Source organism: Erythrolamprus reginae, chromosome 4 (assembly GCF_031021105.1).
Source record: "Erythrolamprus reginae isolate rEryReg1 chromosome 4, rEryReg1.hap1, whole genome shotgun sequence".
In the NCBI taxonomy this organism is placed as follows: domain Eukaryota; kingdom Metazoa; phylum Chordata; class Lepidosauria; order Squamata; family Dipsadidae; genus Erythrolamprus; species Erythrolamprus reginae.
The window spans coordinates 11,079,223-11,095,970 of NC_091953.1; the positions used below are offsets into that span (position 1 = coordinate 11,079,223).

Consider the following 16,748-nt stretch of genomic DNA (forward strand, 5'->3'; position numbering starts at 1 on the left):
GTTGAAGTCCATTGGATGTTCCCAAACTTGCTTTGTGCCCAAATGGCCTTCCTTGTAATTTTTCAATTTCTGTTATGATGTATTTATGAGTATATAAGCCACTTGTGCTACTTTGGCATAAATTATAGAGAAGATGAGAGAAGGCCGGCTTCATTGGTATGGACATGTCTAGAGACTAAACTAGAATAAACTAGATTTAGCCATGATATGTGCTAATCATACTTGATCAATAAGCTAGAATAAACTAGCTTTAGCCATGATAAGTGCTAGACATGTAACTTGATCAATACCCTATTTGTTGAGATAGGGTTTCAAATAGTTAGCAAACGTGTAATAAACTTTACAATATGCGTGACAAAGCGAATTATAGATGTGATGGGATGCATACATACATACATACATACATACATACATACATACATACATACACACTGCCCAGGTTCAAATCCTGGTAAGGGTATGGCTAGCTGATGATAGCTAAATAGCTTGAAAATAGATCTATACTAGTCTCCCTTCATTTTCATTATCAGCAAAAATATGTTATACATACCTACATACATACATACCTGTTGTGATTCAGCCTGAGGCTCCTCAGGGAACGGCTGGAACTCTGCCAGATCCATGCTCAGAGGGGGAGGACGATGAACAGGAGGGGGAGGACCAGGCAGAAGAGGAAGAGGAGGAGGGAGAGCAGCCTGAGACCCCCGGGAGGGGGCTCTCCCCAGCGAGTAGCCTGGATTCATTAGATGAAGACGCTCAGGCTATCATACATATGAGGCAGAGACGGGCAGCCCAAAGAAGGGGCCAATTAGCAAGGTATTTCCATCCCTGAATTGGTAACAGCTGGGTTTGGGTGTGGTTCTCCTCAGCAGGGTTGAAAAGGCAGGCCCGCCCTTAATGTATTGTGGAGAGTTATCAATTGGGAGTCCTGTGACCTTGCTTTGATTCTTGGCGTCTCTGATTCTGGCTTGTGACTTCGAAGGCTGAAGACTTGGGGGAGGCGTGGGTTTTATTACCTCCAGTGTTGTTTTTGCCAGCAAGAATCCTGTTTTATTGCCTGGCCGTGGTGAAACCTCTGTGAAGCTTCATAACGTTCCTGTCTGTAAGAACAGTTTTTGTTACCTGTGTTTGCTTTCAAATATATAAACTGCCTTTGCTTTTTACCAGTGTGTCTGGCTACTCTTTTTAGTTGGTGTTGGCGTCTGGGTGGACCCAGACAGAATACATACCTGTATGTGTAACATATTTTTGCTGATAATGAAAATTAAAGGAGACTAGTATAGATCTGTTTCAAGCTATTTGGATCTCATCAGCTGGCCAAACCCCTTACCGGGATTTGAATCTGGGCAGTTTGCCTATAAGGCAGTTTTAATTTTCATTATCAGCAAAAATATGCTACACATATAGACTATAGTTTGTTGGCTATTAAAAAAATATAACTGCCTGGATGGTCCCTGGAGGGGCCAAGAGGGAAAAAGGAAGCAGTATGCTCTTTTCCATATTTGGGTATACCAAGGTGATTCAACAGAAAAAAACATACATATGGAAAGAAGCTTTTTCTTAAATGGCAACTTATAGCTGTGTTAGGAAGTTTCATAAGGTTAGCATGTAGACATATGGAATTAAGAACATCAACAATGGTTCTCAGTTCTATGGAGGCTTTCATCTTCCTTTTGAGTTTTTTAATGCTCTAACAGTAGGCCAGGATTTAATATTCTACAGATGATTCAGAAACCAACACTGGAGAATGAAGTGAAAAGCTTAATTTCACTTGCTATGGTTTAGGGGAAGTAGAGAGGCAACGGGACCACATTGATGTCTGGAGAGCCTTCCAAAATGGTAGGCAGTTTTCTCCTTTATCTGAAAGAATATGCATGAAGCAATTGCATTTATGTTACTTTTTTTGAAGTTTGTATTGATTTGAGTCATTCGTGTAATGATGCCATTGAGTGAAGAATGCAAATTCATCCTATGTGACAATTTGCATTTCTTGGGTATGCAGTATGCTTATGTGTCACTTGCAAATGACTGCAGATGGCTGTAAATAACATCATTTATGGCATTTGCACCATGATGGGGGCTACACAAGTGTGATAAGTTGCTGCAAGTGACATCATTTGCAATTTAACAGACAGGCAAACAACGCCTCCTCCCCCCCCCCAAAAAAAAGAACCGGACTGTACTGTATAAATTTAGAGACTTCACTGTACAGTGGTACCTCTTCCCAAGAATGCCTCTGTTTATGAACTTCTCTAGATAAGAACTGGGTGTTTAAGTTTTTTTTACCTCTTCTCAAGAACCATTTTCCACTTACAAACCCAACCCTCCAAAACTGTAACCGGAAAAGGCAGGGAGAAGCCTCCGTGGGGCCTCACTAGGAATCTCCTGGGAGGAAACAGGGCCGAAAAAGGCAGGGGAAGCCTCTGTGGGCCTCTCTAGGAATCTCCTGGGAGGAAACAGGGCCGAAAAAGGTGGGGGAAGCTTCTGTGGGGCCTCTCTAGGAATCTCTTTGGAGGAAACAGGGCCGAAAAAGGCGGGGAGAAGCCTCTGTGGGCCTCTCTAGGAATCTCCTGGGAGGAAACAGGGCCAGAAAAGGCAGGGAAAAGCCTCCGTGGGGCCTCTCCAGGAATCTCCTGGGATGAAACAGGGTCCAAAAAGGTGGGGAAAGCCTCTGTGGGTCTCTCTAGGAATCTCCTGGGAGGAAACAGGGCCGAAAAAGGCGGGGAAGCCTCTGTGGGCCTCTCTAGGAATCTCCTGGGAGGAAACAGGGCCGACAAAGGAGGGGAGAAGCCTCTGTGGGGCCTCTCTAGGAATCTCCTGGGAGGAAACAGGGCCGAAAAAGGTAGGGAGAAGCCTCCGTGGGGGCCTTTCCAGGAATCTCCTGGGAGGAAACAGGGCCTCCACCCTCCCTGTGGTTTCTCCAATCCCACACATTGTTTGCTTTTACATTGATTCCTATGGGAAAAATTGCTTCTTCTTACAAACTTTTCTACTTAAGAACCTGGTCACGGAACGAATTAAGTTTGTAAGTAGAGGTACCACTGTGTGTGATTTGGTAAACTCTTGGTCTACTACCAAAAAAAAAAATTATAAAGAAGAAAAAAAAAGCAAAGAGAGAGGGAACACATTTCTTTGATACATGTTGTTTCTCAAGCCATTAAGCGCCAATTGAGGCAATTGATCAATTTTGGGCAGCAAGGTCCCTATCAGCATCGGAAAACCGGCTTGCGTTTACTACTCTCCCGTGTCCAATTTCTTGATTTCTCTCCTCTTTTGTCCCTGTGCGTTTCCCGTAACCGTTGGTCCAGTTACATACCACCGCTCTACCAAGACAGGAAGCAAATCCTACATTTCATCAATATGGTAATGAAGTATTTGTCTTGGGCTCAGGAAATTTGCATTTACAAGGTGAATGACAGCAGGGTTCACTTCATTCTGCAGGAGTGCTAGTAGTAGCTATTGTCGGAGAAATCAGTACGTGTAATTAAAAGTCACCTTGACCAGCTCCATTTTTCAGTTGATCGGACTGCTCGCAACAAATCTTGCTCCACCTGCTTCTGTAAACAAATTGTTGCAGTTCTGTGTAGTTTTCCTTCTTAGGTGTGTCCAAACCACACACAAGTCATCAAACTCTTAGTCTTCCACTTGAAACCATCACATTCGCTCCCTTTGTTTCTGAATATTTGCTGAGCGAATTTAGTTCATTTTCACTCAGTCCTCTTATGACCGGACACTACCTCTAATCTCATTAAATTTCCTAGCAGCTGTTGTGGTTAGCTCTGGCCCAGCTCCTGCCCCAAGGACTGTGGATGTGGGGGAGACATCCACATGCTGCAGGCCTGTTTTGCCCCCGATGGAATCTGCTGATGAAGGGTCCTCTGACCAAGAAGACATGAGTGACAGGGAGGAGGAGAGTGTGACAGACAGCTCAGAAGGAGATCAATTATCTAGCTCCTCCTTGGATTCAGAACAAGAGTTAATGATACAGCCACGCGTGCGGAGAGCGATGCATTGATCATTCCCCCAACTAACTTCAGATTGTGTCCCCTTGTTCTTGTGTTCACTTTCCTATTAAAAACACTTCCCTCCTGGACTTTATTTAACCCTTTAATATATTTAAATGTTTCGATCATGTCCCCCCTTTTCCTTCTGTCCTCCAGACTATACAGATTGAGTTCATTAAGTCTTTCCTAATACGTTTTATGCTTAAGACCTTCCACCATTCTTGTAGCCCATCTTTGGACCCGTTCAATTTTGTCAATATCTTTTTGTAGGTGAGGTCTCCAGAACTGAACTGAAAAAAGATATAGGGACTCTAAAGAGGGTGCAGAAAAGAGCAACTAAAATGATAAGGGGACTAGAGACCAGGTCATACGAGGAAAGGTTGCTGGAACTGGGCATGGTTAGTCTAGTAAAAAGAAGGGCAAAGGGGGACATGATAGCTGTATACAGGTACTTGAGGGGTTGCCACAGAGAGGAGGGGGACACACTGTTTTGCAGGGCACCAGAGGGCCGGACGAGGAACAACGGTTGGAAACTGACCAAGGAAAGATTCAACCTGGAGATAAGAAAGAATTTCCTAACAGTGAGAGCGATCAACCAGTGGAACGGCCTGCCAGCGGAGGTTGTGGACTCCCCAAATTTGGACACTTTCAAGAGGAGATTGGACTGCCATTTGGCTGGGGTGCTGTAGGATTTCCTGCTCAGGCAGGGGGTTGAACTTGATGACCATAAGGTCCCTTTCAACTCTAATAATAAATAATAAATAATCAAACTCTTAATCTTCCACTTGACACCATCACATTCGCTTTCTTTGTTTCTGAATATTTGCTGAGCGAATTTAGTTCATTTTCATTCAGTCCTCTTATGACCGGACACTACCTCTAATCTCATTAAATTTCCTACCAGCTAAGCAGTAAGATGCAAAGCTGACTCACGGTACATTCAAGAATCCCAACTGACAAGTTTGCAAGCCAAGAATTGGTGGCGGGTGGGGAGGGAGGGAGAAGGCTATCCAAGAACAGTCTAAAAGTTGTTTTCAAGATTTAGATTATCTAAATTGGCTAGTTCCTGATTCCCCCCCCCCTTCCCCTACTTTGAACTCTTATAGCAGATGATCAACCACAGTGGTGTTAATAGTAATTTGATAATCATTTGAAGGCCATTGTGAAATTTCGTTTTCCCAATTCATATTATTTACAAACCTCGAGAAAGGTGGTGTGTTCCATGGCCAAAAAATAAAAATAAATCCCAAATAGATATATAGGACATTCTAAATGAAAACAATTTATAAGCCACTCAGTATCATTGAGTGGAATGGGTGGCTATACAGGATGAATGAATGAGTGAGTGAGTGAGTGAGTGAATGAATGAATGAGAGAATGAATGAATGAATGAATGAAGGAAGGAAGGAAGGAAGGAAGGATTGATTTTCAGTAGTGTTCCTTGGACACATCTAATGTGTGAATTTATCCTAAAACTAGGATATTTATTGCAGTAGTTTGGGCTCTAGCATGTGGCATGATGGTTTTTTAATTATCGTAATATACTGATGGATACTGATGGATGCTACTGTAAAGCACAATTTTGCAATGTGTGTGTGTGTGCACCCACACATCCCCCCATGTTTACAGATGTACACATATTTAGGAAGCATTTTTGTTTAATTTGTAATGGTTCAATTATTCAGTTGGGATGCCACGTGGCCCAAACTGTGTAGAAATTTTATTTGCAAAAGAGTGCTTAAAGGTTGCATTGGGTGCATAATCTATTGCTGTAAGGCAATTCATATAATCTGTAAGGCAATTCATATAATTTTTTAATATTCTGTAGAACTTGGTGAAATGCTAAAACAAGTTACTGACTCTAGCTTACCAGTTGTATTTGTGCATCTATAAGGCATTCTCATGTATTGTTACCACTGTTCTGCAGCTATAAAAACACAAGAATTCTTTTGTCCTTCCTTCCTTCCTTCCTTCCTCCCTTCCTCCCTCCCTCCCTTCCTCCCCTCCCTGCCTCCCTCCCTCCCTTCCTCCCCTCCCTGCCTCCCTCCCTCCTTCCTTCCCTTCCTTCCTTCCCTCACTTCCTTCCTTCCTTCTTTCTTCCCTTCCTTCCTTCCCTTCATTCCTTCTGTCCTTCCTTCCTTCCCTCCCTCCTTCCTTCCTTCCCTTCCTTCTTCCCTTTCTTCCTCCCTTCCCTTCTGTCCTTCCTTTCTTCCCTCCCTCCTTCCTTCCCTCCCTTCCTTCTTTCTTTCTTCCCTTCCTTCCTTTCCTTCTTTCCTTCCCTTCCTTCCTTCCTTCCTTCCTTCCTTCCTCCCTCCCTCTGCCTAACTCATATATATGATTGATCTGTTTATAAACAATTGTAATTTGAGAATTGTAAAGTTTCTTTCTGTCTGATAAGTAACTGTCAGCATGGTGGAAATAGATTAGAATTTGATGGACGATTTTAAAAGTCAGACTGATTCCATGTCTACATGTACATGTATGATATACATAGGTTTCTTGCTAACCATTGTCCTCTTTTTGTTTATTTTTAAAGGATGAAAGAATGATGTGATGGAGAAGAATATGGGCCACTGGTCATATCCTTTGGCCCCTGCTTCTGGCCTCGTCTTCCTGCTCGTTCAGTTTTTGGGTGAAATCTGTCATGGCCTCCAAGGGAATTTACCACTGGGCTTCCACTTCACACATTCCATTTACAACACCACGGTGTACGAAAACTCAGCGGCACGCACTTACTTGAATAGCCAAAGCAGAATGGGCATCTCAATGGCTGACTACTCTTGGGACATTAAATACAGGATTGTGTCTGGCGATGATGAAGGTTTCTTCAAAGCGGAGGAAGTGGCGATAGCTGATTTTTGTTTCCTTAGGATAAGAACTAAAGGGGGGAATTCTGCCATACTCAACCGAGAAATCCAGGACAATTATTTATTGGTCATAAAAGGTTCCGTCCGGGGAGAAGACTTGGAAGCTTGGACGAAAGTGAACATACAGGTTTTGGACATGAATGATTTACGACCTTTATTTTCACCCACCACTTATTCTGTAACGATACCTGAAAGCACACCTTTGAGGACTAGTATCGCGCAGGTCACTGCAACGGACGCTGATATTGGTTCGAACGGCGAATTCTATTACTATTTTAAAAATAAAGTCGATCTGTTCTCAGTCCATCCCACCAGCGGGGTTATCTCCTTAAGCGGCAGGCTAAACTATGATGAGAAGAACCGCTATGACCTTGAGGTTCTGGCTGTCGACCGAGGGATGAAGTTGTATGGTAACAATGGAGTAAGCAGCACCGCCAAACTTTACATCCATATTGAACGTATCAATGAGCACGCCCCAACTATTAATGTAGTGACACATGTCCCCTTTCCTTTGGATAAGGACTCTACGTATGCTGTAGTTAACGTTGATGACCTAGATGAAGGTGCCAATGGTGAAATTGAATCCCTTTCTATTGTTGCTGGAGATACCTTGGAGTACTTTCAGTTGGTCAAGGAGGGGAGATGGTTGAACGAGTACAAAATCAAAGAGAAAAAGACCCTTGATTGGGACTCTTTCCCATATGGTTACAACCTCACTTTGCAAGCCAAAGACAAGGGATCTCCTCAAAAGTTCTCAGCTATGAAGCTGGTCCATATTGCCAGTCCTAAGAAAGAGAAGAGTCCGGTCAAATTTGAAAAGGAAAATTACGATGTCGCAATCAGCGAATTCTCTCCTCCCGGAGTAGTTGTTGCCATTGTCAAATTAACCCCAGAAACCCAGGCAGAAGAATACAAATTAACCCTCGGCGAAGATGCACAATATTTCAAGATAAATCCCAAAACTGGGTTGCTTACCACAGCACTTCCTTTAAAAATTGTTGACAAGGAATTGTATCACTTGGAAGTCACCAATAAAGAAGGGGACTTAAAAGTACCGGTGGCTGTGAGAATCGAAGATGCCAACGATCACATTCCAGAGTTCACCCAGCCCTTGTACAACTCCTATATCAACGAAAGCGTTCCCGTGGGGACTAATATTCTATCGATTTCTGCCTTTGACAAAGATCGTGGGGAAAATGGCTACATCACGTACAGCATCGCTAGTTTAAATTCACTCCCCTTCTCCATCAACCAGTTTACTGGAGTTATTAGCACGTCCGAAGAACTGGATTTTGAGTCTTCCCCAGAGAGTTACCGCTTTATTGTGAGGGCTTCGGATTGGGGTTCCCCTTACCGCCATGAAAGTGAGGTAAACGTCACAATCGTCATAGGCAACGTGAACGACAACAAGCCACTCTTTGAGAAGGTGGCTTGTCAAGGGGTCATCTCCTCAGATTTTCCTATCAGTGGGCATATCACAGCTGTCTCTGCTATAGATATCGATGAGCTGGAGTTGGTGAAATACAAAATTATTTCAGGTAACGAATTGGGGTTTTTTTACCTGAATCCCGACTCGGGAGTTCTACAGCTTAAAAAGTCTCTTGCTGGTGCTGGCATCAAGGCCAGTAATTTTGGACTTCGGATCACGGCAACCGATGGGGAACATTTTGCGGACTCTATGTTTGTCAACATTTCAGTAGTTCACGGAAAGGTTTCTTCCAAGACCTTTAGCTGCAGAGAAACCAGGGTCGCTCAGAGACTGGCAGAGAAACTTCTGAAAAAGGCCAAAGCCAACGTCAAACTTAATTCTGAAGATGGCTTTCTTGATTTTTATTCTGTGAACAGGCAGGCCCCGCATTTTGATAAATCCTTTCCCTCAGACCTGTCAGTCAGAGAAGATCTCCCTGTTGGTGCTACCATACATCGAATCAAAGCCTACGATGCCGATTCTGGATTTAACGGAAAGGTCCTCTACACCATATCATCTGGTAACACTGAAAGCTGTTTCAACCTTGAAATGGAGACAGGTCTGCTGAAGGTCCTTATGGCGCTGGATCGCGAGAAGACAGAACTGTATCTTCTTAATATTACCATTTACGACTTGGGCAACCCCCAGAAAGCCACATGGAGATTACTTACCGTCACCGTGGAAGATGCCAATGATAACAAGCCTGTATTTTTGCAGGAAAGTTACACCGTTAATATTTTGGAAAGTACAAGTATCGGTGTGGAGATTATCCAGGTAGAGGCCAGGGACCGAGATCTGGGAGTAAACGGAGAAGTGGTTTACTCTATCTTGACAGACACACGGCAATTTGTAATCAATAGCTCCACGGGGATCATTTACGTGGGGGATCACCTGGATAGGGAAGCGAAGGCAAATTTTACATTAAAGATAGAAGCAAGAGACAGAGCAGAGAATGGACAACAGCAGTTTTCTGTCGTTCCCTTGAAGGTGTTTTTGGATGACGTCAATGATTGTGCTCCAGTTTTCATCCCACCCAGCTATAGTGTGAAAGTCTTGGAAGATTTACCCATTGGTACCGTCATCGCTTGGCTTGAAACCCAAGATCCGGATCTTGGTCTCGGGGGACAAGTGCGTTACTCTTTGGTGAATGATTACAACGGGCGGTTTGAAATAGACAAGTCCAGTGGCGCCATCCGGCTCAGCAAAGAGCTCGATTATGAGAAGCAGCAGTTCTACAATTTGACCGTGCGAGCCAAGGATAAGGGGCGACCCGTTTCCTTATCCTCGGTGTCCTTTGTGGAAATCGAAGTGGTGGATGTGAATGAAAACCTCTACACGCCTTATTTTTCTGACTTTGTGGTCATTGGCTCCGTGAAGGAAAATTCCCGTATCGGCACGAGTGTTTTGCAAGTCAATGCACGGGATGATGATACTGGCCGAGACGGCGAGATCCAATATTCCATCCGTGACGGCAGTGGACTTGGACGTTTTAACATAGATGAAGAAACGGGTAAGTGGATCCTCTTTCTCTCTCTCTCTCTGCAATGCATGTGTAAGGGTACTCTTTTAGAGCCAAAGTTGTAATTTCTGACCATCCTGCATAATAACAGAAGGGACAGAAGTGCCCTTGTTAGTGGGCAATACAGTGTTCCCTCGATTTTCGCGGGTTCGAACTTCGCGGAAAGTCTATGCCACGGTTTTTCAAAAATATTAATTAAAAAATACTTTGCGGGTTTCCCCCCCTATACCACGGTTTTTCCCACCCGATGACGTCATGTCATCGCCAAACTTTCGTCTGCCTTTAATAAATATTTTTTTAAAAATAAACTTTAATAAATAAACATGTGGAGTAATAATCTGAATGGTTGCTAAGGGAATGGAAAATTGCAATTTAGGGGTTTAAAGTCTTAAGGGATGGCTTGTGATACTGTTCATAGCCAAAAATTAGTGTATTTACTTCCGCATCTCTACTTTGCGGAAATTCAACTTTTGCGGGCGGTCTCGGAACGCATCTCCCGTGAAAAGCGAGGGAACACTGTATGCAAAATCAAAATAGTACCTGATCATCCATATAATAACTGCAGCGAGATTAGCTTATGCACAAATGTGGAAGGATAATAATCTCCCAACAGACAATATGATTATAAATAAACTTATGGACTGCAATGAAATGTCCAGGCTTACATTTGAATTTCAGAATAAACAAGGGAAAGAGAAAGCAGTAGATATGTTTGAGTATAGAATGTATGTATGGAACCGATGCATCGATTTGCAAATGTGTCTCTCTTTTGGGGTTTTATCATGCAAACTAGGGGTTGGTTGATGTGGGGGAAATGGTCCTGGTTTGCTCGTGCCTGTAAGTTGTTAGAGAACTGATTGCGAAGGGAGCGTGAGGCTCCACCCCTCTGCCTGGAAGCCACCATTTGGATTTGTTTACCCTCTGCACATGCACAGAATGATTTTAGGCATGCACAAAGCATAAAAACCCCACAAATGGTGGCATCTGGGTGAGTAGATAGAGCCTCCCTTTGCAACCGACTCTCTGACGACCAGTAGACGGTTGCACCCGGTATGGGTAGGATCGGCGATCTGTTAGTGGAAATAGAGATGCACACACATCTCCGCACTCCCAACGCGTGTACATGCATTCACGGATGAGATTTAGCCTCTGCGCATGATCGCGAACGTCAGGGACCCAAGCCAGCAATCCCTGTGGTCAAGGCTCTGCTACCAGAGTGCAGAGGCCTCTGAGGGATGATACAATAAAGAGTAATGTCCCGGAGGCAGTGACTCTCTAGGTTTTCTGGTCATCTGTATTAGAGTCTGTGAAAGAAAGAAAAAAAGAGGGAGAATATGTTAGTCCATTAAGCAAATTTATTAGAGAGAAACAAACTCACAGTCCCTACACTATGACTGAGTTTTTAAGACTGACCTAATGGGGCAGCTAAGGGGCGGGACATAATAAATATGTTAATTTTTAACTCAGTCCCTGCCAATGAGGCTGAAGAATAACCCACATTGGACTCTCCGTAGCAGTGCAGTGGAGAATTGGCCTCTGCGCATGCGCAGCAAGCTAAATCTCGCGTGAGGATGTTCTCGCGGGTGAGATTTCACCAATTTTTTGTGGTTTTCTGCATGCGCAGAAGCAAAGAAATCACCAAAATGGTGAAATCTTGCACACACACATGTCCTCGCGCGAGATTTCTCTTGCTGCACATGCACAGAAGCCAAATCTCACTCCGATGTGCGCGTGCCGCCCGTCGGATGGGTGCCCGCCCGCAAGAGTCCCGGAGAGCATACAGGAAGTGGCCGGTAAGTGCAACCTCCTCCTGCAGACGACTGACAGACGAGCGAACTTGGGTTGATGGAAACATCAGTTAAGTTTCTTACCACATGTATTTTCCAATTGTAACGACAGTGATTGACTGTTCAGTTACATCTGCCCCAATAGAGCCACAAAATTGCAAGCTTCCCCTTTGCCATTGCTCTTGTTCGGGAGTAGGAAGCGAAGGGCGCCTCGGTGTGATTCCATTACCGCGAGATATTATGGGATGACAACTGTAAATTATGCCGCCCAGCCTGTTAGGCCGTCTATACACCCTTGACCCCATCAGAAACATGAATTCTGATACAGCAAAATTAGAAGTGCAAAGTGGATTGTCAGATGGATGGAGAAACAGATGATTACCTTGGTGGGTGCATTGTTCTTTCTGGTGTTACTGAAGGGGCTTTAAAAAAAAAACCTAATAAAATATACAGAATGGGAATATGGTAATTCAGAGTCAGCGCTGATTAATCCAGAATTAAGTGTAGAAACAAGCTAGGCGTATGAACTTTAGGCTTGTTTCATTTATTTTTTTTTAGAAATGCAAATGACATTAAACATTCTCATTTTCCAGAGGGGATTAAGGGTCTGAAGGCTTTCAGATATTTAAATTACGTCTGTTTCCCCACTGCCATTACTGAACATTATCCAAATCAGGAAAAGGAAGTGCCCAGAATATGCATCCCTACGATAAAATTGCAGCTAAACAAGCTGGTTATTAACTGTCTAATAGGTGGTGACATTAATGGAGTAGCTGTAACATTAGATTAAGTGAGGAAATTAGAAGTCATTACTTTGAATTTCGAAGAAATTTCATTAAGGACTAGCTTTGCATTAAGCACTGCCCTAAATCTAGGAGGGAACAGAGGGCAGAAATCCATTATATCTCCTCGCTCTCACTGTCTTCTTTGATGCCAAAGAAATGATTGAAAGCTTTTAAAACAGGGAGACTTTCCGCATGTCGGTTCACACTGGGAAATTCAGTTTTGTCTCCTGGGAACTAGCTAAAATTCACAGGCTCACACTTTCCCCAGACACCAAGAAGAAAACCATTTCTAGTGTTGTGATTTTCAGCTTAAAAAGGGTAGACGTTTGAATTTGTGATGCTTTTGTCTATCATTTTTGCAGATGTTGACATTTCTACTTCTGACCCATATCCATCTTCACAACTACTAGAATCTAAACCGATTATTATTATTATTATTATTTATTCATTATTATTATTGGATTTGTAAGCTGCCCCTCGCCGCAGACTCGGGGCGGCTAACAACAATGATAAAAAAAAACAGCATGTATCAATCCAATTAATAAAACAACTAAAAACCCTTATTATAAAAACCAAACATACACACAAACATACCATGCATAACTTGTAATGGCCTAGGGGGAAAGAATATCTTAACTCCCCCATGCTTGGCGATAAAGGTGGGTCTTGAGTAATTTGCGAAAGACAAGGAAGGTGGGGGCTGTTCTAATCTCTGGGGGGAGTTGATTCCAGAGGGCTGGGGCCGCCACAGAGAAGGCTCTTCCCCTGGGGCCCGCCAAACGACATTGTTTGGTCGACAGGACCTGGAGAAGGCCAACTCTTTGGGACCTTATCGGCCGCTGGATTCATTATATATTGGAGTTGTTTCATTATCTTTCCATTAATTATTCCTAATAAGAATAGTTGAGGTTTAAATTCTATTTGTGCTTCTGTTATTTCCTGTAGCTATATCTTCATCTGTTTCCAATTTTTATTTGCTTTGGAGCATTGCCACCACATATGATAGAATGTTCCATCCTTGTCTTTACATTTCCGTTTTCATTTCTTATGTGCTCTTCATGGAGAACTAATTTAAAGCAACATGGAACAAACATTAAACTCGGGAATTACAGTATTAAAAAAGGTTCTGTGTTTGTAAGACGGATTAATACATCCTAGAACATATTTCTTAAATAGAATAGTAGATTATAAGGTCAGTATGATTGATGATGGAGATGCATTTGGTTTTCCGAAGAGCTATAAATTTTCTCTTTGGCTGGAAAGTACAAGAAGTCTCTGTTTTGGCCATCACAATTTTATCAAACATGAGACGTCTCCGTTTTGGCCCTCTCAATCGGACACCAGTATTCAAAGCTGTTTATGAAAGCCAGACAGTTATACATACTCTGGGGATTGGTTTATTTAAAGAAAACATTAAAAAAACTTGCAAATCTTCTTCGAGAGACTGTGTTGAAACTTGGATTCTGTAACGACAGCAGCAGTAGCTCAGTATTTTGACTCAAAGATTCTCAAGACACTTTGACATCTTCTGCTAGGTCTAAATAAACTCTTGGAGAAAAAAATATCAGTTGTTTCTGAATTGCAAGGATTGTATACTGCTCAGAAAAATAAAGGGAACATTCAAATAACACATCCTAGATCTGTATTCAATGAAATATGCTCATTGAATACTTTGTTCTGTGCAAAGTTGAATGTGCACAACAGCATGTGAAATTGATTGTCAATCAGTTTATTTATTTATTTATTTATTTATTGGATTTGTATGCCGTCCCTCTCCGGAGACTCGGGGCGGCTAACAGCAACAATAAAACAGTGCACAATAGTAATCTAATACTAAAAACGATTAAAATACCCATTAATATAAAAACCCAAACATACATACATACATACCATGCATAGAATTGTAAAGGTCTAGGGGGAAAGAGGATCTCAATTCCCCCATGCCTGACGGCAGAGGTGGGTTTTAAGTAGCTTACGAAAGGCAAGGAGGGTGAGGGCAATTCTAATCTTTGGGGGGAGTTGGTTCCAGAGAGCCGGGGCCGCCACAGAGAAGGCTCTTCCCCTGGGTCCCGCCAAGCGACATTGTTTAGTTGACGGGACCCGGAGAAGATCCACTCTGTGGGACCTAACTGGTCGCTGGGATTCGTGCAGCAGAAGGCGGTCCCTGACATAATCTGGTCCGGTGCCATGAAGGGCTTTATAGGTCATAACCAACACTTTGAATTGTGACCGGAAACTGATGGGCAACCAATGCAGACTGCGGAGTGTTGGTGTAACATGAGCATAATTTGCTTCCTAAGTGGACAGTTTCATTTCACAGAAATTTGATTTACTTGGGAGTTGTATTGTGTTGTGTTGTTTAAGTGCTCCCTTTATTTTTTTGAGCAGTGTAGTTTTGGATTGCAGCTTTCTATGGATTGTAGTTTTCCATAGCATTGTTTGAAGATTGGAAAAAAAACAAAATCAGCCCTGAGGAAGTTGGTTTTCAAAAGCCTGTGCATCTTTGGTGGGCAGTGTTTCCTTCAAGTGAGGCACCGCTAAGTTTTCACACTTTACTCGAGCCAATTGAGAGTGGATTTTAGAATATATCTACCTCCCCGGTAATTGCCCATTCATTCCAAGGGAAGATATAACTGCGCTTAACGGTCAGAAATGATGGCAGAAGTTCTTTTAAGATAGTGGCAGACTTAAGACCCAATTGGGCAATAAATCAGCTGTAAAAGTCACCAGCTCGGATTAATTGTTAAGAAGAGAGATCTATGGGTTTTATGTGTGGCTCTGTGGAACTCTTTAGAAATGACCTTGACTCTGGCATGTTTATACCATTCCTGGAAACTTGTGCAGCTAAGCAAAAATGGGAAGTGGAAATAAATAAATAAAAAGGAACAGCAACCTTTTGCTGTTCTCCCTGTTACAGTCTCCGGAGAGGGGCGGCATACAAGTCTAATAAATTATTATTATTATTATTATTATTATTATTATTACAGACCAAGGGCTGCAATAATCATTTCTGTTAAATATATTAGCCCATAATGGGGATGTCTTTAATATGCTAGTTGCATAAAGCCACACAGTATTCTCCGTACTGAAGGAGCGGGTCCAGCAGTCACATGGGTTGCTCATGTCCAATCCGGTGGAACTGAGCCTAGTATTAAAAAAGCTTGCCGGATCCGCCCCTTCCCCAGAATTCGCTCAGTTCGCATATCCTGCGGTTGTATTGTGATAGCTCGTTCAACATTCTAACACCTTCCCTTCGATCCTTTTCTTCTAAAGTAGTAAGATTTGTTTTATCATTATTATTTACTTGCACTAATAGCGCCAGCCGTTTGCGGCTCGGCTTTTTTCCTTTGGAGAAGTTGCGGTTTCGTTTTCCCCCGGCGGTTTTGCCGGTTACGATTCCTGCGGCCGCTTGTGGATTCTTCTAATCCCTTGGCCTGGAGGTCCTGGTGCAAGTATTAATCTATTGAATTATTGATTATTGATTGTATACAATATATTTAAGGGCTTAAGAAATACCTCCTGCGGAGTGAGACGCCTTCTAGTCTCCTGGACTTAGTCGATCGCTTCCCCTTTAAGAAAATTACGGAGCGATTTTTTCGGCGCGAAGGCCTTCGCGCCCTTTTTAAATCTAGGCCTCTCGTGTTGGCCTCCTGCCAGCCGCGTAGGCCTCAGTCCACCGCGTGGATCCCGGAGCGGGCCTTGGGGGTCCCAGGCTAAATTCTCCACCGGCTAAGCCTCCAACCAGAGTGCCTTGGTTTACTTAATTATAAAGTTTAAGGAGGCTGGCCCCGCTGGATTTGGGGGCACGAACTCTGGGTTTGCCCAGATTGTCCTCAAGTTTCAGCAGCTTCGAGGCCTCGAAGCAGGATCCATTCCTCTTGGGAAGTCCTTGAAATTCTTCTCCTTATTATTCAGTTATTGGCTCAGCCTTGTCTTCTGTTAATTGTCAGACTATGGCTACTTTTCCCAAGAGAGGCACAACTAAAGGTCCCAGAGAGGCCAGGCCTACAGGCGATGAGATTACTAGTATCCCCCAGGCCTCTTCCTCCTCTTCTCCAGGGGCCCGCCCCTCGACCAAGGTCACCAGGGCCGAGAAGAGAAGGGACCTAGCCCTACAAAAAATCCATGACAAATCAGCAAAACGTTTGAAAGTGCAGGCCCAAGTAATCAGTAGTCAAGACCCTCCAGAGGCTTCTAGTCTTCCTCCTTCTGGGGTCCCTGTGTTATCTCTGGATGAGCCAAACCTAGACAGACCCCAACCTAACCTATGGGGCATAGGTCCAGAGGAACCAGATATTATTGAAGATTCCCCCCAGCC

The 16,748-nt window shown here is 43.3% G+C and overlaps 1 protein-coding gene across 3 annotated transcripts in view; it reads left to right on the top strand.

Moving 5' to 3' along the window:
- FAT3 (FAT atypical cadherin 3) overlaps nucleotides 1-16,748 on the top strand; it is a 699,023-nt gene that overhangs the window by 194,504 nt on the left and 487,771 nt on the right. For all 3 annotated transcript variants that reach the window (XM_070749626.1, XM_070749624.1, XM_070749625.1), the window contains exon 2: nucleotides 6,541-9,849. In XM_070749626.1, coding sequence (XP_070605727.1) covers nucleotides 6,558-9,849 — 3,292 coding nt within the window. In that variant the 5' untranslated portion in view covers nucleotides 6,541-6,557. The remainder of the gene's footprint in view (nucleotides 1-6,540; nucleotides 9,850-16,748) is intronic.